General features: G+C 46.0%; 1 protein-coding gene across 6 annotated transcripts in view; it reads left to right on the forward strand.

Annotated features, from left to right (window-relative positions):
* The window catches only part of LOC109250625 (general transcription factor II-I repeat domain-containing protein 2B), a 49,518-nt gene that overhangs the window by 21,905 nt on the left and 5,144 nt on the right, over positions 1-22,469 (forward strand). For 5 of the 6 annotated variants that reach the window (XR_002073112.2, XM_019421717.2, XM_053893992.1 and 2 more), the window contains 9 exons: positions 1,793-1,976; positions 2,135-2,163; positions 3,901-3,955; positions 4,292-4,335; positions 7,241-7,318; positions 10,715-10,771; positions 13,620-13,682; positions 20,847-20,924; positions 22,022-22,105. Coding sequence is in view for 5 of the 6 variants with exons in the window: in XM_019421717.2 (XP_019277262.2) it covers positions 1,793-1,976; positions 2,135-2,163; positions 3,901-3,955; positions 4,292-4,335; positions 7,241-7,318; positions 10,715-10,771; positions 13,620-13,682; positions 20,847-20,924; positions 22,022-22,105 (672 nt within the window). In the remaining variant the exon portion in view is untranslated. The remainder of the gene's footprint in view (positions 1-1,792; positions 1,977-2,134; positions 2,164-3,900; positions 3,956-4,291; positions 4,336-7,240; positions 7,319-10,714; positions 10,772-13,619; positions 13,683-20,846; positions 20,925-22,021; positions 22,106-22,469) is intronic. The other variant, XM_019421713.2, reaches the window with a different exon arrangement.

The raw sequence follows: 22,469 nt of genomic DNA on the forward strand, positions 1-22,469 counted from the left end.
CTCCATCTACTCATGTCTTCCACAGGCATTAAGAGGGATTTTTCTTAAGTTTATTTATTTATTTAATATAATCTCTACACCCAATGTGGGGCTCAAACTCATGACCCCAAGATCAGGGGTCACATGCTCCATCGAGTGAGCCAGCCAGGCACCCCAAGATAAGGATTTTTTTAATACCTATGCAGAATTTTATCTCCTTTTATTATTAAAAAAATTTTTTTTAACACGTATTTATTTTTGAGAGACCAAGAGAGACAGAGCATAAGCCGGGGAGGGGCAGAGAGAGAAGGGGACACAGAATCTGAAACAGGCTCCAGGCTCTGAGCTGTCAGCACAGAGCCCGACGCGGGGCTCGAACTCACGGACCGCGAGATCATGACCTGAGCCAAAGTCACACACTTAACCCACTGAGCCACCCAGGTGTTCCCTATTATTTTTTTTATTTGAGAGAGAGAGAGAACATGTGCACACACAGGGACAAAGGCCAGAGGGGTAAAGAGAAAGAGAGAGAGACAGAGAGATTGAGAGATAGAATCCCAAGCAGGCTGTACATTCAGCACAGAGCCCGACGAGGGGCTCCACCCCTCAACCCTGGGATCGTGACCTAAACTGAAATCAAGAGTCAGATGCTTAACCGACTGAGCCACCCAGGTGCCCCCTGGGTGGCTCAGTCGGTTAAGCATCTGACTCTTGATTAGGCTCAGGTCACCGTCTCACAGTTCATGGGATTGAGCCCCAAGTTGGGCTGTGTGTTGACAGTGTGGAGCCTGCTTGGGATTCTCTCTCTCAATCTCCCTGTCTCTCTCTCCGCCCCCTCCCCCTGCTCTCGTGTGCCTGTTCTCTCTCTCTCTCAACACAAATAAATAAACGTTAAAAAATAAAATAAAATCTTAAAAAAGAAAAGCTGGGTAACTCAATAACCATACAGGCGTTGGGCTTAGTTGTGACACAAGCGCCTGCCTTAGCCTCTCAGAGTCCTGTTATTTTTAGAGAACGTCACACGTTTATGGGACCTGCAGGTCCCTGTGAGCATTTGACTGTGGGGGACCTCGAGCCTAGGGGATCTCAGCGTCTCAGGCTACGCTTCTGAGAGAAATGGGGCTCCTGCACCTGGGGGCTGGCCAGCCAGCGCAGCACGACTGACCCGGCCCCAAGATGGTGACCCGAGGCCACATTGACTCCATAACTTCTCCACAGGCAAGTTGGCCTGAGTTGTGAAGAGCCACCTAGGGTCCTTGTGGACCTTCGGGTGGGGGCTCTCATCCTCTTTGGGCACTGAGTAACCGTGGGGCACCCTCTGCTGCCCTGGGTGTGCCACCTACAACCGAATGGAGAAGACCTGTTATTTCCTCTTTCTTATGTGAAGATGTAAAGTAAAACGTCTCCTAAGCTTTTCCTGTGGCCCTTTGGGAATTCTATTAACGGGTTATAGAGGACTAGGATGCTTCAGCTCTTACTGTGGCTTCAAAGCCGGGCATTGCCACCTGTGTTTCTTTCTTTTTTGTTTGTTTTAAAGTGTATTTATTTATTTTGAGACAGAGAGGTGGGGGGGGGAGGGGCAGAGAGAAAGGGAGAGAGACCCCCCAGCAGGCTCCGAGCTGTCAACACAGAGCCCGACGCGGGGCTCGATCTCACGAACTGCAAATCATGACCTGAGCCGAAACCAAAAGTCAGACGTTCAACCGACTGAGCTACCCAGGCGCCCCAGCACCTGTGTTTCTTTACTGCACTGAATGCAGCTGACAGGTAGGGTTTATGTTCGTACCATCTAAAGACATCTCCCCTCTTCTAGGCAAAGCCTTGGGGACCACAGCGATGGTGCCTGTTCCGTACGAGAAGATTCTGAGGGACCCAGCGGCCGTGGTTGTGCAGGGGCTTCCAGAAGGAGTGGCCTTTCAGCACCCCGAGAACTATGGTCTCACCACCCTGAAATGGATTTTGGAGAACAAAGCGGGGATTTCATTCATCATCAACAGGTGGCAGGCTCTATCCCCCTCATAAAGCCTAGTTCATCTGAGGATAAACTGACAGCTTAATTTCAATTCGTTAATTATGTCCTCTTACACTTAGAAGTTGGTTATTCAAATGTTTAATCTGTCTTTCATGTCGGGTAATAGTGTCGGTTTTCTTGCAGACCTTTCGTAGGTCCAGCGAATCAGCTCGGTAAGTGACAGCTTCTCATAATCGGTGACTGCCCTTGGCTACTAAGCCAGTCCTGCTTTTCTTTAAAAAAAAAAATTTTTTTGTTTTAATGTTTCCTTTATTTTTGAGAGACTGAGAGAGACAGAGTGCAAGTGGGGGAGGGGCAGAGGGAGAGGGGGAGACACAGAATCCAAAGCAAGCTCCAGGCTCTGAGCTGTCCACACAGAGCCCGACGCGGGGCTCGAACCCACGAGCTGTGAGTTCCTGACCTGAGCTAAAGTCAGATGCTTAACCGACTGAGCCACCCAGGCACCCCTCCAGCCCTGCTTTTCTTACTTGAAATGCAAGCCTGGTACATTCTAAAGCTTGTGTGTCCCTTGCCTGCTCACCATGGAGGAAGTAACTTCTGGCACCCCGGGGTGGGGGGGGCCGTGGCTCTTGTGGGGTGCTCAGCTCAGGGAAGGACACACCCCGACAAGAGCTGAAGGGATTCTGCTCCCAGGTCTGAAGCCGGCAAGCTCCCACGGCCAAGTTCCTAGGTCTCAAGCCGGCAAGCTCCTACTGCCCACAGAGGACAGTAGGCCTATCTTGTCCTCGAGTCCAGGGTCATGAGGATGCTGGGTCACTTGATAGTCCTTTGACCCCCAGCCACAGGCCGGGCATCGTTGGGTTCGGGAGTGGATGGAGGAGGTATGGCCATTTCTCGTGCTTCTGAGACTCACCGTCTAGAAGGAGCAAGTCTGTCCAACAGAGAACCAGGGGTGACCCGAGGTCTCCCCAGGATGCCCCGCGGAAATCCCCGGGAGTCCTGGGGAGGGTTTAGAGTTGTATGATCAAAGGGGCTTTGTGGAGCCACCAGGTGGCTCTCAAGCCGAGCAGGGTCTCAACACGTTGGTTCTGCCGGGAGGCCCATCCACGTGCCCAGGCAGAAAGCAACGTGGATGGGTGTTTGAGGCCGAGTTTGAGAACCCGGGGCCCTTCGTAATCTCCTCAATTTACGACGACGAACGGACCAAAAGAATAGCAATTTTTCCAGAAGCGTTTAGAGATCCACCTCTGCCCACTTCTTATTTTCCCAGATTATTAATCTGGAACATAGCTGGAAACTGTGGGCCGTACCTGTCCTGGAGAGACCAGGTCTGTCTAAGAGGGTGTTGTGCTGAGACTACCTAGGTACAGAGACAGGATGTCCAGAGAGGGGTGGGCAGAGTTCACGAGGCGCACGCGGGAGCGCACGGGGCTTGGGCTGCTCACAGAGCCCAGTCCGTTTCCAGAGCAATGGAACGTTCCCAGAATTCCCTAGCTTATGTTGAAGGGGAGACCTGAGGGGGAGGGGCGGCGGGTGACTGGGCGACCATTGCCCCAGACGGCTTGTATTTTCATCATAGAACAGTAATAGCCGCACCCGCTAATTCATTGCTTCCGGCATACCCGGCATGGTTCTGCGTTCTTTGCACGTTTTAATTGATCCTCACCCAACCACCATTTTCAGATGAGGAAACTGAGGCCCAGGAAGGTTTAGTGACTTGCTGGAGGTCGCTGCGGCCCCTGTCTACTCCTCAGCCCCCACTCTGCCCACACACACGGCGCGAGGACACGGGGGCCGCTTTGAATTGGTCTCTCCCCACTACTATTCTGTAAAGGCCTGAAGCTGGAGTTCTGTTCTCTCTGTATTTACTTTCACGTTACGTGCCTTCGAATGGTGTCATTTTCAAGGTGCAGAAAGGGGCTAGTGTGTGTCTTTTTACTCCTGCACAGGTGGGTCTTTGGTGGTCACGGATGCGAAGAGATCGGTGACGTCACCAAGTGAAAGGTAAGGGAAATAAAAAATAAAATCCACATCTAACCCCAGAGTGTTAGTTTTTAGACCATGGAAAGTTTCCCTTGTTTTGTTATATATTCTTTATTCAAAAGGATGTTTGAGGTTTTAAGACTATGTTCAATGGACTCCTTCAATGGTATAACAGATTATTAAGAACGTTAACGTTACATGAACGAGTTAGTTTTGCGTTGAGCTGGATGGCGGGCAGGGGAGGTAGGACGGCGTGGAGATCTGGAGATTGGGGGGTTTGAGTACAGTGCGTCCGGATTCCCATGGTCACGTCTCACCGGCCGGCTTGTCTTGACAAGGGTTCCCTTCTCCTTGCAGCTGTGGCCCCATCAGTGTGAAAACTGAACCCATGGAAGATTCAGGTACGTACACGGATGCTTATAGAATCGAGTATTTGGCAGATTATCATTTGATCCCTTTCTTTTGTCTTACTTCTAAAACATGGACTTGCAGTAAACTAAGAATGGGGGCAGGGCACTTCCTCAATTTGGTTTTAAAAAATCTACAAAAAGCCGAGTGAGAAGCTAGAACCTTTCCCACTGAGGTCAAGAACGAGGAAGGATGTCCCCTCTTGAACTTCCTTCCAGTGTTGTACTGAAAGTCCTTGCTAATGCAATAAGACAAGAAAAGGAAATATAGGGCACACAGATTGGGAATGATGAAATATAACTGCCTTTGTTCACAGATGACATGGTCATCTATATAGAAAATCCTGGGGCGCCTGGGTGGTGCGGTCGGTTGAGTGGCCGGCTCTTGATTTTGGCTCAGGTCATGATCTCACGGTTGTGGGATCGAGCCCCGCATCGGGTTCTGTGCTGAACGTGGAGTCTGCTTGAGCTTCTGTCTCTGTCCCTCCCCCTGATCACTCTCTCTCTTTCTCTCTCTCAAATAAAAATAAATGTTAAAAAAAAAACCCAAAGAATTGACCAGTGAAAGGGGTGGTGGTGACTAGGGCACTAAATAACCTCAATAGGGGCCTTATCCCTGCCTTCCCCCACTCCTCAAAGAAAGAAAAATGGCATTGATTAGAGGGGAAATGTTAAAAGGTCAAAAAAATGTTTTAGATGCAAATGCTTGAGGGATGGGAAAATCTTTGAAAGCATTAAAGGGGCAAAGGTTAGAAAGTACATAAAACCAAAACTCAAAATTCAAGTTAATAAAAATGAACACAAGCTGGGGCACCTGGCTGGCTCAGCCGGAGGAGTGTGTGACTCTTGATCTCAGGGTTGTGTGTTCGAGCCCCATGTTGGGCGTCGAGCTTACTTTAAAAAAAAAAAAGAAGAGCCGTGCAGTCGGTTAGGCATCCGACTCTTGATTTCAGCTCAGCTCATGATTTCATGGTTCATGAGATGCAGCCCCCTGTCAGGCTGTGTGCTGACAGCACGGAGCCCCCTTGGGATTCTCTCTCTCCCTGCCCCTCCCCTGCTGGTTCTCTCTCTCTCTGTCTCTCTCTCTCTCAAAATAAATAAACTTTAAAAAAAATAGGTCTCTTTTTGTCTTTAAGCCTTAAACTGAACCCGGGGCTTGAACTCACAACCCCGAGATCAAGAGCTGCACACTGTTGCGACTGAGCCAGCCAGGCGCCACGAGGCCTCTTTGGTTGATGCTTCCTTTTGGAGATGTGGTTCAGTTTAGACAAAAATGTGCTCCCTACTAACATGACTCTCTACCTTGGATTTCATGATGCCATTCAGCTCGCTGCCGGACGGCCCCTGAGAGCCTCATTTCTTGTGATATTTCTGCACCCCTTGCTACACAGAACAAGTGTCAAAATGGTTTTGAGTTTCAAATTTCTCTCTTTCTCTTTCTCCCCAAAACAAAGTGGCTTCAAACAATGATTAGTCTTTTATTTTTTTTTATTATGTTTATTTATTTTTGACAGAGAGAGAGACAGAGCACGAGTGGGGGAGAGGCAGAGAGAGGGAGACACAGAATCCGAAGCAGGCTCTAGGCTCTAAGCTGTCAGCACAGAGCCCGACGCGGGGCTCGAACCCACGAACCGTGAGATCATGACCTGAGCCGAAGTCAGATGGATGCTTAACTGACTGAGCCACCCAAGCACCCCCAAACAATGATTAGTCTTTCTGGCAATTCCACACATTGGCCGGGCAGCTGTCTGCTCCCAGGTGACCTCGCTCCTGGGTCCGAGGCCGCTGGGAGAGCCTGGCCTCTGTCCGCTTGGTCTCACGTCCCCTGGGAGCCCGGGCGCGTTCACATGGCCACTCAGTTCCGAAGCAGCAGCTCGGACGCACCTGCACTCTTCAGGCCTCGGCTCGCGTCCTGTTGGCCAACGTCCCATTGGCCAAAGTGAGCCATGAGACGAGGCCCAGCTTTACAGGATGGAGAAGTAGCCTCCACTTCTAGAAAAGAGCAAGAGAGACATTGCAGACAGGCGTGCACACCGGGTGGGAGAAACCTGTGGCTAATTTTGCAGGCTACCACACCTTTCCCTGATGACGGCTTTTGGTTTCACTAACGTAGTTCCCCCAGGTTTTGAAATTTTGAAATTCATGTCATTGTCGTAGGTAAGATTACACGTAGCCACCGAGTGATGTATGGAAGGCTTGAATCACCGTATTGTACCCCGGAAACTGATACTACACTGTGTGTTAATTAACTGGAATTTAAATACAAACTTTACAAAAAAGGGGGGCGCCTGGGTGACTCAGTCGCTTAAGTGTCTGACTTCGGCTCAGGTCATGATCTCGCAGTTCGTGAGTTCGAGCCCCGCGTCGGGCTCTGTGCTGACAGCTCAGAGCCTGGAGCCTGTTTCAGATTCTGTGTCTCCCCCTCTCTGCCCCTCCCCACTCACTCTCTGTCTCTCTCAAAAATGCGTAAATGTCAAAAAAATTAAGGAAAAAAACCTTAAAAAGGTGACATGTGCAAATGCATATCGCATTGGAGAAGAATATTTTACCGTATTTTGCATAAACTCACGTATGTACGAAGCCTCCTTGAAAAGGAAAATGTTCCCAAACTGGGAACCAGACCTTCTTCTTCCCTTCTTTCCCTCCCTCCCTCCTTCTGTTCCTTTCTACATCCTTCTCTCCTTCCTTCCTTCTTTCCTTTTATATTGATTTTATAGTGTTTTGGTTCTGTTACTTGTATTGTTATACGGGAAAGCCGACTGTTCAGTGTGTGAGCCCCACGTTGTTTTGCTGGCGATCACGTTGCCCTGTTCATCAAGGCAGAGCCTGGAACTGTCCCAGCCGGTCCTAGTTCTCTGTGGCCTAACACGCGATTTTATGATTTTCATTGCTTCCAAAGGCTCGGCACCGAGAGCGACGGCTGTGTCAGTCAAGAAGGAGTCAGAAGATCCTAATTACTATCCGTCTAATATGCAAGGTAATCCCATTTCGTTTTCATTTCCTTCCCCAAATGTTGTTTGTGACAGGAAGTTTTTTTGTCGTATTTTTAAAAATTAATTTGTTTTGAGAGAGAGGGAGATAGAGAATCCCAAGCCGACTCCACACTGTCCGCGCAGAGCCGGACGCGGGGCTTGAACTCGCAAACCACGAGATTGCGACCTGAGCCGAAATCGAAGAGTCGGACGCTCAACGGGCTGAGCCACGTAGGCGCCCCCGAGATGAGAAATTTTAATTAGCCCCCATCTGGAAAACAGGCCGAAGCAATACGTTTACTGGGATGTAGCATACTGCCATTTAAAGTAAAGCATTTTACGGTTAGGAAATAGATCCGTGTTCAGCCTAAATCCGCATGCTTCGAGGCAGACGTGAAGACAGAGGTATCCTGGTGCATTTTACTTGAGCTTGTCTGTTAAGTATTCTTATTTTGCATGTTCTAAAGTATGTCCTACTAATCCTTTGCTGTCCTGTCTGTCCCCTAAGTTACTGAGAAAATATCGAAAGATCAAGACATTCAGGTACCCTGTTCTTAATAATATTTGCTTCATTGATGTCATACAATTTATTTTTATTTTTTTTTTTTTTAATTTTTTTTTCAACGTTTTTTATTTACTTTTGGGACAGAGAGAGACAGAGCATGAACGGGGGAGGGGCAGAGAGAGAGGGAGACACAGAATCGGAAACAGGCTCCAGGCTCCGAGCCATCAGCCCAGAGCCCGACGCGGGGCTCGAACTCACGGACCGCGAGATCGTGACCTGGCTAAAGTCGGACGCTCAACCGACTGCGCCACCCAGGCGCCCCGATGTCATACAATTTAAACGGCGGAACAGCAGACACTGATTAGCTGGTGGGCGGTCTATGCACTCGCCTGGCTTGGCCCTGTCCCCAGAGACCGGATCCCTGCCGGTCCCCGACGTGGTACCAGTTTGACGACGTGGTGTTGTGCGGGATGGTTCTAAATCCTCGACCGAGACCAGGTTTGAAGCGCTTCCTACAAAATCTTAATTTTGAAGTTTTCCTGCAGCATTACAGAGCTCTGTAACGTAGACACTTTTTTCAGAATACCTGGGTGGCTCAGTCAGTTGAGCCACCCCCTCCTGGTTTTGGCTCAGGTCGTGATCTCAACGGTGCGTGAGTTCGAGCCCCACGTTGGGCTCTGTGCTGACAGAGTAGAGCCTGCTTGGGATTCTCTCTTTCTCTCTCTCTCTCTCTCTCTCTCTCTCTCTCTCAAAATAAACAAACCGCTTTTTTCAAAAACTCTGAAGACCAGTGAAAAAGTGTCCATTGTCGCGGCACCTGGGTGGCTCAGTCGGTAGAGTGTCCAACTTCGGCTCAGGTCACAATCTCACTGCTTGTGGGTTCGAGCCCCACGTCGGGCTCTGTGCTAACAGCCTGCTTCCGATTCTGTGTCTCCTTCTGTCTCTGCCCCTCCCCCACTCACACTCTGTCTCTCTCTTTCTCAAAAATAAATAAACATTAAAAAATATTGTTTTTAAATAAAATACTTAAGGGGCGCCTGGGTGGCTCAGTCAGTTAAGCAGCCAACTTTGGCTCAAGTCATGATCTCATAGTTTGTGGGTTCGAGCCCCGTGTCGGGCTCTGTGCTGACAGCCCGGAGCCTGGAGGAGCCTGCTTCAGATTCTCTGTCTCCCTCTCTCTCTGCCCCTCCCCCACTTGCATGCTGTCTCTCAAAAATAAATACACATTAAAAGAATTTTAATACTTAAGAAAAAATTTAACCAAAGAATTGCAAGACTTGTACACTGAAAACTATAAAACGTTGTTTAAAAAATTAAAGGAGATCTAAATAAACGGAAAGATATTCTGTGTTCACGGACTGGAAGACTTCCTTAAGATTGTTATGGAAATTCAAGGAACCCGGAATAGCCAAAACAATCTTGAAAAAGAACAGAGTCAGAAGACCCACATTTCCTGATTTCAAAACCTACTGCAAAAGCTACAGTTATCGACTGTGGTCCTGGCATAAGGTTAGACAGTGGATATTCAGTGGAATAGATTTGAGAGTGCAGAAATAAACCCCTATCTTTATAGCTACTTGATTTTCAACAAGGGTGCCAAAACAATTCATTGGGGAAAGAATAGTCTTTTCAAAAAAATGGTACTAGAATAACCAGCTTTCTACATACAGAAAGATCCATTCGGACCTCTACCTCACACCATATACAAAAACTAACTCAAAATGGATCAGAGACCTAAATGTAAGAGTTAAAAATTCTCATGCACTTAGAACTCCTAGACGCAGATGGTTGTGACCTTGGATTAGATAATGGTTTCTTAGCTAGAGCAGCCAAAGGAAAAAAATAAATTAAACTTCATTAAAATTAAAAACTTGTACTTCAAAGAACTCTATCAAAAAAGTAAAAAGGCCACCAATGGAATTAGAGGAAATGTTTGCAAGTTATATATCAGATGAGGATATCCTATCCAGAATAAGAACTGTTTTAACTGAACGACGAAAATGCAAATTATGCTATTTAAAATGGAAAACGGGGTGCTGGCTGGCTCAGTCAGTGGAGCATGTGACTCTTGATCACGGGCTTGTGAGTTCAAGCCTCACATTGGGTGTAGAGATTACTTACAAATAAAATCTTTAGGGGTGCCTCGTTGGCTCAGTCAGTTAAGCGTCTGACTTCGGCTCAGGTCACGATCTCATGGTGCGTGAATTCGAGCCCCACATGGGGCTCAGACCCTGGAGCCTGCTTCAGATTCTGTGCCTCCCTCTCTCCCTGCCCCTCCCCCGCTCATGCTCTGTCTCTCTCTCAAAACCATAAATATTTTAAAAAAAAGAAAAAAGGCTCTGAAGATCCCATAGTGAAAAAAGGGGGCACAGAAAAACAGGATATGGAGTTGGTGACTATTGGCACCGGGGAAGGGCACGTGGAATTATTGTACCATCCCTGCTTCTGTAGGTGTGAAACTTCTCCAGAGTGCAGGTAAGACAACAAAAGACATAGACAAAGGACCATTTGTGTGAATTTTATTTCAAGGAGTTGAAGTATTTTTCATGTGCATTCCTGCGTGGGTCTTGAACTGTTTGGACGGTTTTAAATGGATTCTTGTTTAGGGGAACCTGGGTGGCTCAGTAGGTTAAGTGTTCAGCTCTTGGTTTCGGCTCAGGTCACGATCTCACAGTTCGTGAGTTCTAGCCCCGTGTCAGGCTCTGTGCTGACAGTGCAGAGCCTGCTTGGGATCCTCTCTCCTTCTCTCTGCCCGTTACTCTTGCTGTCTCTGTGTCTCTGAAAATAAATAAATAAACTTAAAAAAATTCTTTTAAATAACAAACATAAATGGATTCTTGTTTACATTTTGCATTTTGCCCTTTTTAAATATCTGTATCATTTGCTTCCCTTTCAGACAGCCATCATCCTTCTGGGAGCAGCGACGTAATAGACATGGAATTATCCATGGAAGGTTGGAAAAGCCATTTTATGCTTTTTTCTTTTTTCTTTTTTTTTTGGTTTTGTTTTAGTCTACAGTATTTTGCAAAGAACACAGTCTTTGAAACGCCCATGACGCATGTTTGAAACTAAGGCAGCTTCCTGGCATGCCTTCTTAGAAAACCAGATGAGTCTTAGCCCTAGAATGTGGCTCTGGGAATCTGTGAGTCTCTTCCTTCTCCGACCTGTAAGAGATTCTACGTAAAGCACCTGGATTAGAGGTCGCGTGGTGAGAAAACTTCACATCTGTGTCATTTGTTGCTTTATTCCATTTTCTCTTCTTGAATGGGTATACCAGAATTCTTTTTTTGTTAATGTTTATTTATTTTTTGAGAGACAGAGCATGAGCAGGGGAGAGCAGAGAGAGAGGGAGACACAGAATACGAAGCAGGCTGCAGGCTCTGAGCTGTCAGCACAGAGCCCGACACAGGGCTCGGACTCACGGACCGTGAGATCATGACCTGAGCCGAAGTCGGACGCTCAATGGACTGAGCCACCCAGGCACCCCAGCGTTGTTGTTTTTTAATGTTTATTTATCTATTTTTGAGAAAGCACAAGCAGGGAGGGTGCAGAGGGAGAGGGAGACAGAGAATCTGAAGCAGGCTCTCCACTGTCAGCACAGAGCCTGATGTGGGGCTTGAACTCACTAACTGTGAGAACATGACCTGAGTCAAAGTTGGACACTTAACTGACTGAGCCACCCAAGCATCCTTGTGTGGTCTTTTGTTTTTGTTTATTTTATTTTATTTTATTTTATTTTATTTTATTTTATTTTATTTTATTTTTAACATTTATTTATCTTTGAGAGACAGAGAACAAGCAGGGGACGGGCAGAGAGTGGGGGAGACAGAATCCGAAGCAGGCTCCGGGCTCAGAGCTGTCAGCACAGAGCCCGACGTGGGGCTCGAACCCACAAACTGTGAGATCATGGCAGATGCTTAACCAACTGAGCCACCCAGGCGCCCCTATTTATTTATTTTTGATGAGGGTCATACAGAAAGGGGGAGGGAGAATCCCAAGCAGGCGCGGGGCTGGAATCCATGAACCGCAACATTGTGACCTGAGCTGAAATCAAGAGTCGGACACCTTACGGACTGAGCCACCCAGGTGCCCCTGTGTCATTTTTAATAGCTTCTCTGAGGGGCGCCTGGGTGGCTCAGTCGGTTGAGCGTCCGACTTCAGCCCAGGTCATGATCTCACGGTTCGTGAGTTCGAGCCCTGCGTCGGGCTCTGTGCTGACAGCTCAGAGCCCGGAGCCTGCTTCGGATTCTGTGTGTGTGTCTCTCTCTGTCTCTCAAAAAAACACGAATAAACGTTAAAAAAATTTTTTTGTAAAAAAAGATAGAGGAAGGCCTACATGGGAATCCGGGTAGAACTAGTATGGAGTGAGAATCAGAGAGATGTCACTGGATGTTGGCCTTTGAAATACTTTGTTTCTGAAGAGATTTTTTTTTTAAGTATTTTTTTTTTTTTAGTAATCTCCCCACCCAGCATGGGATTCGAACCCACAACCCCAAGATCAAAAGTTGCACTCTACTGCCTGAACCAACCCACGCCCCCAAGAGGTTTTTTATTATTATAGTACAGCAGGAAACCCATTTATGATACACCTGAATTCGTTTGATTTGGGTTTTTTTTTTACCTTTTTAACTAAAGATTCAGAAAAAGCTGCAAGAACAGTCAGAGAGGTCTGGTGTCTTCACCCGTTTCCCCCCAAGCATTACGCGTTCCATTACCATAGTCCAATATCCAAACAACTGATTTGTTTTGCGTCTTTCTCCCTTCATGAACAATTAATGGAAGGAATTTTTTTTTTTTAGTGTTTATTTATTTTTGAGAGAGAGACAAGAGTGCTTTCTTTGATCCCTGTGATTCCTGACAACAAGGAAACGCTATGACCACAGGAATTCCATTAGATGGACATTCTGTGTCCCCTGACGTGGGTAACCGGGTGTTGTGTTATAAGATCTGAGAGTTTCTTCTCTCCCCTTAACCCTTATAAGGTTGTCCTTTCTTACCCTGTGATCCCTTTGAAAGTTAAAATTACAGGGGTGCCTGAGAGGCTCAGTCCGTTGAGCGTCTGACTTGGGCTCAGGTCATGATCTCACGGTTCGTGAGTTCAAGCCCTACGTCGGGCTGTGTTCTGACAGCTCGGAGCCTGGAGCCTGCTTCAGATTCTGTCTCTCTCTCTCTCTCTGTCTCTCTCTTGGCCCCTCCCCCGCTCATGCTCTGTCTCTGTCTCAAAAAAAAAAAAATAAACATTAAAAAAAATTTTTTTTAATTTTAATTAAAAAAATTTTTTTAATCTTTTAGTAAAATAAAAGTAAAGTTAAAATTACCTTCAGGGATGCCTGGGTGGCTCAGTCAGTTAAGCATCCGAGTCTTGATTTTGGCTCAGGTCATGACCTCATGGTTCGTGAGTTCAAGCCCTGCATCAAGCTCTGCACTGGCAGCAGGGAGCCTGCTTGGGATTCTGTCTCTCCCTCTCTCTCTCTTCCCTGCCCCCACTCGTGCTCGCTCTCTCTCTCTTGAAATAAATAAATAAACTTTGAAAATGCTTTCAGGTTTAGGGGCGCCCAGCTGGCTCAGTTGGAAGAGCGTGCGGCCCTTGATCTTGGGGTTGTGAGTTCGAGCCCCACGGTGGATGTAGAGATTACTAACAAAATAAAAATAAACAAAATTGTTTACAAAAATTACCTTCACGTTTATACCTCTACGTGTATTAAGTATGACACATGTCTAAAATGCCAGGATAAGCTCCTCTTGGAAGGCGAGATTACATAATAACAGATGTCATTTTAGAAATCTTTTTTTTTTTCAAGATTCCACTCTGCTTGTCCCATCAGAAGCGTGTGAGGACCCCGAAGCCGAGGTGAAAATTGAAGGTCAGTTGCCTAAAGCCTTGTCAGAGTGACACGTGGCCGAGTGTGGCGTTCATCCATTCCTAAAGGGGTTATTGGGGGGGGGTGGTATATGTGGGGGCGGGGTGTGTATGTGGGGGGTGGAGGTGTGTGTGCGTGCGTGTGTGTGTGTGTGTGTGTGTGTGTGTGTGTGTTTTACGCCATGCACATCAGCACCAGACTGTCCGCCCTCCCCAGTGAGGGAAGAAGGAAGGGGGATGGGCAGGGAGGGGAAGAGGGAAGGGGATGGGCAGGGAGGGGAAGAGGGAAGGGGATGGGCAGGGAGGGCTGCATTTCCCTTAGAAAACACACCCCCACTTCCGCTAGATGGATGAAGAGTTTACAGATAACAACTGATCGGGCCTAGAAGCAGTAAACTCCGTTCAACGGCAAGTATCTCACAGAAGTCAAGTTCGAAGTGTGGTTTTAAACAGATTTATTTTTAAGATCCACCACGTAAGATAATTTTCGTTAAAAGACTTACACACTGACGTGTAATCTGTTTGGGTTTTGTTCAGATGTCTGTTTCAAAACCACATCCAAGGGGCGCCTGGGCGGCTCAGTCGGTTGAGCGTCTGACTCTTGGTTTCGGCTCAGGTCATGATCTCACAGTTCGTGGGTTTGAGCCTCTCTCTCTCTCTCTCTCTCGCTTTTTTTCCTTTGCTTGTTTGTTTTGTTTCTTATATTCCACATATGCGTGAGATCATATGGTTTTGTCTTTCTCTGATTGACTTATTTGCTTAGCATTATACTTTCCACATCCATCCATGTTGTGGCAAATGGCAAGGTTTTGGTTTTTTTTTTTTACTTTTTTAATTTTGGGGAGAGCACACGTGGTGGAGGGGCAGAGAGAGGGGGACAGAGGATCTGAAGCAGGCCCTGTGCTGACGGGTTGACGACAGTGAGTCCGATGTGGGGCTCGAACTCCCGAACCACGAGATCATGACCTGAGCCAAAGTCAAACGCTCAACCGACTGAACCGTCCAGGTGCCCCAAGATTTCGTTCTTTTCTTTATGGCTGAATAATGTTCCATTGGATATGTATATACATCCCTTCCTCTGTGGATAGACACGGGCTGCTTCCATAATTTGGCTATTATAAATAATGCTGCGATAAACATCGGGGTGCACGTATCCCTTTGAATTCGTGTTTTTATGTTTTGGGGGTAAATACCCACTAGTATGATTACTGGATCGTAGGGTAGATCTATTTTTCATTTTTTAAGGACCCTCCACGCTGTTCTCCAGAGCGGCCGCACCAGTTTGCATTCCCACCAACAGGGCAAGAGGGTTCCCCTTTCTCCGCATCCTCGCCAACACCCGCTGTTGCTCGTGTTGTTGACTTTAGCCATTCTGACAGGTGTGACGTGGCATCTCGTTGTGGTTTTGATTTGCATTTCCCTGTTGCTGAGTGACACTGAGCATTTTCATGTGTCTGTTGGCCATCCGGATGTCTTCTTTGGAGAAGCGTCTGTCCACGTCTTCTGCCCATTTTTTAATTGGATTATTTGGTTTTTGGGTGTAGAGTTGTATCAGTTCCTTATATATTTTGCATACTTCACGCTTTATTGGATCTGTCATTTGCAAATATCTTCTCCCATTCAGTAGTTTGCGTTTTAGATTTGTCGATGGTTTCCTTCGCTGTGTAGAAGCTTTTTGTTTTGATGTCGTCCCAACGGTTTACTTTTGCTTAAAAGCAAGATTTCCCTCGCCTTGGGGGACATTTCTAGAGAAATGTTGCTACAGCCGATGTCGGAGAAATTACTACCTTGCTCTCTTCAAGGATTTTTATGGTTTCAGGTCTCACATTTAGGTCTTTAATCCATTTTGAGTTTATTTTTGTGTATGGTGCGAGGCGACGCGGTTTCATTCTTTTGCATGTGGCTGTCCAGTTTTCCCATCACCATTTGTTGGAGAGACTGTCTTTTCCCCCTCATATATTCTTTCCTCCTTCGTCGAAGATGAATTGACCATATAATTGGGGGTTTAGTTCTGGGTTTTCTGTTCTAGTCCATTGATCTATGCGTCTGTTTTAATGCCAGTCCCATACTGTTTTAATTACTACCGCTTTGTAATAGAACTTGAAATCTGGAATTGTGATGCCTCCAGCTTTGTTTTCGTTTTTCAAGATTGCTGTCCGAGATCTTTGGTGGTTCCATACAAATCTTAGGAGTGTTTGTTCTAGTTCAGTGAAACATGCTCTTGGTATTTTGGTAGGGATCGCATTGAGTCTGTAGATGGCTGTGGGGAGTATGGCTATTTTAACAATATTTGTTCTTCCAGCCCATAAGCATGGAATGTCTTTCCATTTCTTTGTGTCGTCTTGAATTTCTTTCACTGGTACTTTTAGTTTTCAGAGTACAGGTCTTTTCACTTCTATAGTTAAGTTTATTCCTAGACATTTTATTGTTTTTGGTGCGGTTGTAAGTGAAATTGTTTTCTTAATTTCACTTTCTGCTGCTCCATTATTAGTGCACAGAAATGCAACAGGTTTCTGTATATTGGTTTTGTATCCCGCAACCTTAGTGAATTCCTTCGTCCATTCTGGTAGTTTTTTGGTGGAGTCTGTGGGATTTTCTATATATAGTATCATGTCATCTGCAAATAGTGAGAGCTTTATTTCTTCCTTACCAATTTGGATACCTTTTATTTCTTTACATTATCAAATTGCTTATGTTATCAAACTCTTTCCATTATCAAAAAGGGAGTCCTTTTTTAATTTAGAGATAATATTACTTCTCATGAAACACCACAGGGTCTGGATTGATTTTGCCACGATTAGGGAAATTTTGAGAGTAAATGAATGTTCCCATCTGGACTTGATTCTTCCATTTGTACTTCATATATTTGAATTCTAAAAATGGTGTCATCAAGTTCATTGTTTTAGGGGGAAAATCCCTCTCATCACTATTTTTTTTTTAAGTTTATTTTATTTTGAGAGAGAGTGTGTGTGCATGAGCGGGGGAAGGGCAGAAAGAGACGGAGTTAGAGAATCCCAAGCAGGCTCCGTGCTGTCAGCTCGAAGCCCAACTCGGGGCTCGATCTCATGAACTGTGAGATCACGACCTGAGCTGAAATCGGGAGTCGGCCGCTTAACCAGCTGAGCCACCCAGGCGCCCCTCATCACTGTTTATAACAGAGAAAAAGCAGGTGTGGCGTAAGTGCCCAGCAGTTAGGGAAAGGGTCGTGGCCACCCGCTGGGGAAAATGCTCATGGGCATTCCGTGAAAGTCAGCTGTCTGGCTCAAGACAAGTTAGAAACAAAACAGAGGGACACTCGAGTCATAATTTACAGTAGGATCTCAATTTTGTTTAGAAAGAAATTTCATATAGAAAGAGAAAACTTAGGGGGCACCTGGGTGGCTCAGTCAGCTAAGCGTCCGACTTCGGCTCAGGTCACGATCTCGCGGTCCGTGGGTTCAAGCCCCGCATCGGGCTCTGGGCTGATGATGGCTCAGAGCCTGGAGCCTGCTTCCGATTCTGTGTCTCCCTCTCTCTCTGCCCCTCCCCCGTTCATGTTCTGTCTCTCTCTGTCTCAAAAAAAAAAAAAAAAAAGAGGAAACTTAGGCGAAAATACAAAAAGAAAGAAAAAAGGAGCCATAGCCACCAGTATTAGAATTAACGTGATTTTACTTTTCTTCCTTTTGCCTTTACCGTTCCCCCACCCCGCTCCACCGGAAGCATAGATTCGTTAAGTATTAGGGGGAAAAGTCAGGTCCTGATTGGTTCTGTGTGAAGGGACCACTTCTCTGCAGGGTGTTAACCCTGAAAGCTTTATTGGGAATTATGTGGCGATGCCGTCAGGATAATTAGACTCGGAGGAGGTGCTTTCCTGTCCGGGGACGATGTCCCTGACCCCCCAGCCAGCAGGGGTAGATGGATTTTCCCTTAGACGGGTAGATGTGTGTGGATTCACTCACACCTGAAGTCAGGGGGGCCTCAGTGGGTTTAAACGTGATATTTACATTGCCCAATTTCAGAGCCATCATAAGGCCTCCGGTACCTCCCATTCTGAGCCATACGGTGTGGGGCTTTTTCCCCCTAAAACCCCACGAAAGGAAACCCTTAAATTACCTTAAATGCTTTTTATTGTGGTGAAACTCACATCACATAAAATTAACCATTTTAGAATAAATGATTCCGTAGCATGTAGTACATTCATGGTGTTGGGCAACCACCACCTCTATCGCGTTCCAGAACATTTCTGTCTCCCCAGAAGGAAACCCTGTACCCATTACCATCCCTCCCCATTCTCTCCTCCCCCCCGTCACGGTCATCCACCAATCTACTCTCTGTCTCTGGACTTACTTGTTCTACATAGTTCCTACCGGTGGGATTGCACAATGTGTGACCCTTGGGGCCTGGTTTCTTTCACTTAAAATCTCCAAAGTTCAGGGCTGGGTGGCTCTGTTGGTTGAGCATCCAACTTCAGCTCATGTCATGATCTCACGGTCCATGGGTTCAAGCCCCGCGTCAGGCTCTGTGCTGACAGCTCGGAGCCCGGAGCCTGCTTCGGATTCTGTGTCTCCCTTCTCTCTGCCCCTCCCCCGTTCATGCTCTGCCTCTCTCTGTCTCAAAAATAAATAAACGTTAAAAACAAATTTTTTTTCAATCATGGTTTATCCGTTCTTCCATTGATGGACGTTTGGGTTGTTGCCTCACAGTACTTCTAAGAAAATAACAGGGACGCCTGGGTGGCTCAGTGGTTAAGCACCTGGCTCTTGATTTCAACTCAGGTCATGATCTCATGGCTCATGAGTTCAAGCCCCATATTGGGCTCCGTGCTGTCAGTATGGAGCCTGCTTGGGATTCTCTCTCTGCCTCTTCCCTGCTCGTTATCTCTCTCCCTCTCTCCCTTTCTCTCTCAAACATTTTTAAAAAAATACAGCGGAACATGTCAACTCACTGTGTCGTACCCCTGAAGCTATTGCGACGTTGTATGTCACATCTCCTTCAATTGAAAAAGGAAACGGGGGAGCCTGGCTGGCTCAGTTGAAAGAGCGTGTAACTCTTGATCTCAGGTTCATGAGTTTGAGCCCCACATTGGGTGTAGAGATTTTTTTTTAAAGAAATAGCTTTTTTTATTTTTTTTTTTTTTTCAATGTTTATTTTTGAGGGAGAGAGAAAGAGCGAGCAGGGGAGGGGCAGAGAGAAAGGAAGACATAGACTCTGAAGCAGGCTCCAGGCTCCAAGCTGTCAGCACAGAGCCCAACATGGGGCTCGAACCCACGAACTGAACCATGAGATCATGACCTGAGCTGAAGTCGGACACTTAACCGACCGAGCCACCCAGGCGCCCCTGGGTGAGCACCTTTAAACTAACTTACAGTTGAGCAGTAACTAAGAAAGACTCGTTTACGTACAGAGATAGTTTTAGGAGAGTTAAGGTTTACACCCATTCGTGAAATTACCATCCATTTATTTGAAATGCGCGGGGCCATCAAAATGGGTTAACTGCCAATTTATGCATTAATTACAATCGGATTTTGATTAGTTTGCAAATCGTGCTTAGTATGTTTTATGACAGATTTTACATGTTGAAGAGTCAGTTTTATCTTTATTTTTAAGTTTATTTGGGTTTTTTAAGTAATCTCCACACCCAGCGTGGGGCTCAAACTCATGACCCCAAGATCAAGAATCACACGCTCCTCTGACAGCCAGCCAGGTGCCCTTGGAGGAATCAGGTTTAAGGATAAAACATTAGTACTTTATCAGATCATAATGCCTTATCTTCTGACACTGTTTCTTAATTGAGTCTGGTGACCCAAATTAGTTCTGGGCTTTTTGGAGGCTCGACGGCGTAAAGTGCCCTGAAAGATTTTTTGTTTGTGTGTTTGCTTTTTAATTTGAGAGGCGGTGCGGAGGAGGGGGGAGGTGGAGGTGGGGGGGGAGACAGAGAGAGAGAAAGAGAGAGAGAGAATCCCAAGCAGGCTCCACATTCAGCATGGAGCCCGGCGCAGGGCTCGATCCCACAACCCTGGGATCGTGACCTGAACTGAAATCAAGACTCAGACGCTCAACTGACTAAGCCACCCAGGCGCCCCGGGAAGGTTTTTCTTACTTCAAGTTGATGATGGAAATTGACAGTAGTTTCAGTAAGCTCTTAATGTTCAACCAGGTTGTTAAGGATAGGGCTTTCCAGGACCTACTAGATTTACCAGAAAAATGAGTCATTTTGAGGTCAAGACTTACAAACTTTGCCACATTTCCTCCCCAAATTCTGTGTTTGAAGCAGCCCCGGAACACTGCAGGATAACCTAATGGCTTTTGTTGACAATGTGGCTCATGTCCCTTTGAGGTCTTGCTCTTTAGATGCAGAAAACGGTGGGGCGCCTGGTGGCTCAGTTGGTTGAGCGTCTGACTTCAGCTCAGGTCACGATCTCACGGTTCGTGAGTTCAAGCCCCACATTGGGCTCTATGCTGACAGCTCAGAGCCTAGAGCCTGGAGCCTGGAGCCTGGTTTGGATTTCCGATTCTGTGACTCCCTGTCTCTCTTCCTCCCCAGCTTGCTCTCTCTCTCTCTCTCTCTCTCAAAAAATAACAGTAAAAAAATTAAAATAAAATAAAAAAGCAGACGCCAGATGATGGATCGTTCACAGAACACATGGATTGAGCTTTAAGTTCTCAAGGGACTAGAAAGTTCCTTTACATTTCCCACATATAACTTCACTTGTGTTTGTCGTTTGACCAGAAAACGTGATAATGTCCACTCTGCTTTTGTTCTTTAACCCTGTCTGAGCCTTTCCTTGACTGCCTGTTAAATCGTTTTTCAGAGGACGTGTGCTTCTTAAATGTCCTCTTGGCCATTTATGTTCTATTTCCCCTCCCCCTCCCCATCCCCCTCCTTTAAACTGAGTAACAACAAAGAAAATACACGTTTAAACATCCCTTTGAAGTCAAATTATACCGACTGATGCATTAGAGGCTATGAACTAAATAAAAAGTTAGGCTCTTTCCCCTGTGACCTTGACACTGAACTGCAGAGACCCAGCTATCAGTTATGCCGTGGCGCCTTGTTATTCTGCAGCTAATTGTTCTCTGAAGCTTCAAAAATCGAATCTGTGCTTCTGACCAAAGTAGCACCTTGGCATTTTTAGAGGAGAATTGACCTAATTTGCTTCGAGTTCTAAATTTCAGTTTCTACTTTTAGGAAGGACAACTGCCTCGGGTATTACACGTTCCGCGGTGGGTGTTGAAGATCTTAACATCGTTCAGGTGACAATTCCAGGTATGGAAGCTTATCTGGCTTTATCATTATTTATTTTCTATGTTTCATTTTGTTCTATTTTTTAAATATTTTTTTGATTGTTTTTGAGAGACAGAGAGAGACACAGCATGAGCAGGGAAGGGGCAGAGAGAGAGGGAGACACAGAATCCGAAGCAGGCTCCAGGCTCTGAGCTGTCAGCACAGAGCCCGATGCAGGGGCTCGAACCCACAAGCTACGAGATCATTACCTGACCCCAAGTCAGATGCTTAACTGACTGAGCCACTCAGGCACCCTCCTTTTGTTCTGTTTTAACCATTTTGTGACACGGGTTAGTCCCTCAGAGCTGATATTTATTGATTTATTTATTTATTATATTTTGCTTCACCCTGTCAGCTAAGCAATGACAATTCAGAAATAAAAAATACGCTACAGATTGTCACACACTGCATATCTCGCTCATATCAGACATCATCAGATCTGTTTCTTTTCACAGCCATGCCCTGGAATTACCTGGAAAATACCCGCCAGGGCAGGCAACTCCAACCACCAGCTACCGTTAAATTGGAATTGGCCACAGAGGTGAAATTTATCTGCTTCCTGCCAAGCAATCTCTTCTGAATACATATATCTAAGGTCTATCTGGAGAGATGCAAAAGAATCTAATAACCTAGTTTCTCCAAGGAAAGAAACAGACTGAAGAGAGGGATGGGAGAGAGATGTTTCATTGTACACTATTCTGTGTCTCATGAATTTTGAACCATGTAATTTCTTTCTAATCCTACTACATCTTCTTCCTTTTACTTGTCATATTGCATTGGCTAGGATTGCTAATGTTGAAGAGTATTGGTGAAAGTGGACATCCCTGTCTTGCATGATGTTGAAAATGTTCCGAACCTAAAGTAGTATGGAGTGTGTTTACATGGAGTTATAATTTGGCAAATTCTCTGTCATCTGTAGCATTTTCAAAATGCTTAATTATTGCTAAAACTAAATTGAATGATAAGCCAGGTAAAGTGTTTTTTTTCATGTGCCATCAGGCACTTCCTCCAACAGCTTTCATGGGGGCAAATAAATACATCAATAACCCTTGTTTGCTTGATTGTCTAATTATTTTTAGATAACGAGAAGGACCGATTATCCAGCATTGAAAAGATAAAACAACTAAGAGAACAAGTCAATGACCTCTTTAGTCGAAAATTTGGTAAGTTTTTATATTGTTACGTATCCAAAATGTGTATTTTGAAGTATTTCTTTTTAATTGAATACTTTATCCAAGAAATTGATCTTTCTGGGGGCACCTAGCTGGCTCAGTCATAAGAGCGTGTGACTCTTGATCTGAGGGTCATGAGTTTGAGCCCCATGTTGGCTGCAGAGATTACTAAAAAAATTTTTTTAATGTTTATTTTTGAGAGAGAGAGAGAGATAGCAGTTGGCGGAGGGCAGAGAGAGAGAGGGAGGCACAGAATCAGAAGCAGGCTCCAGGCTCCGAGCTGTCCGCGCAGAGCCCGACGCGGGGCGCTCCAGCTCACAAGCCACGAGATCATGACCTGAGCCAAAGTCGGACC

Source organism: Panthera pardus, unplaced genomic scaffold (assembly GCF_024362965.1).
Source record: "Panthera pardus isolate Hobbes unplaced genomic scaffold, ASM2436296v1 HiC_scaffold_4, whole genome shotgun sequence".
NCBI classification, from domain to species: domain Eukaryota; kingdom Metazoa; phylum Chordata; class Mammalia; order Carnivora; family Felidae; genus Panthera; species Panthera pardus.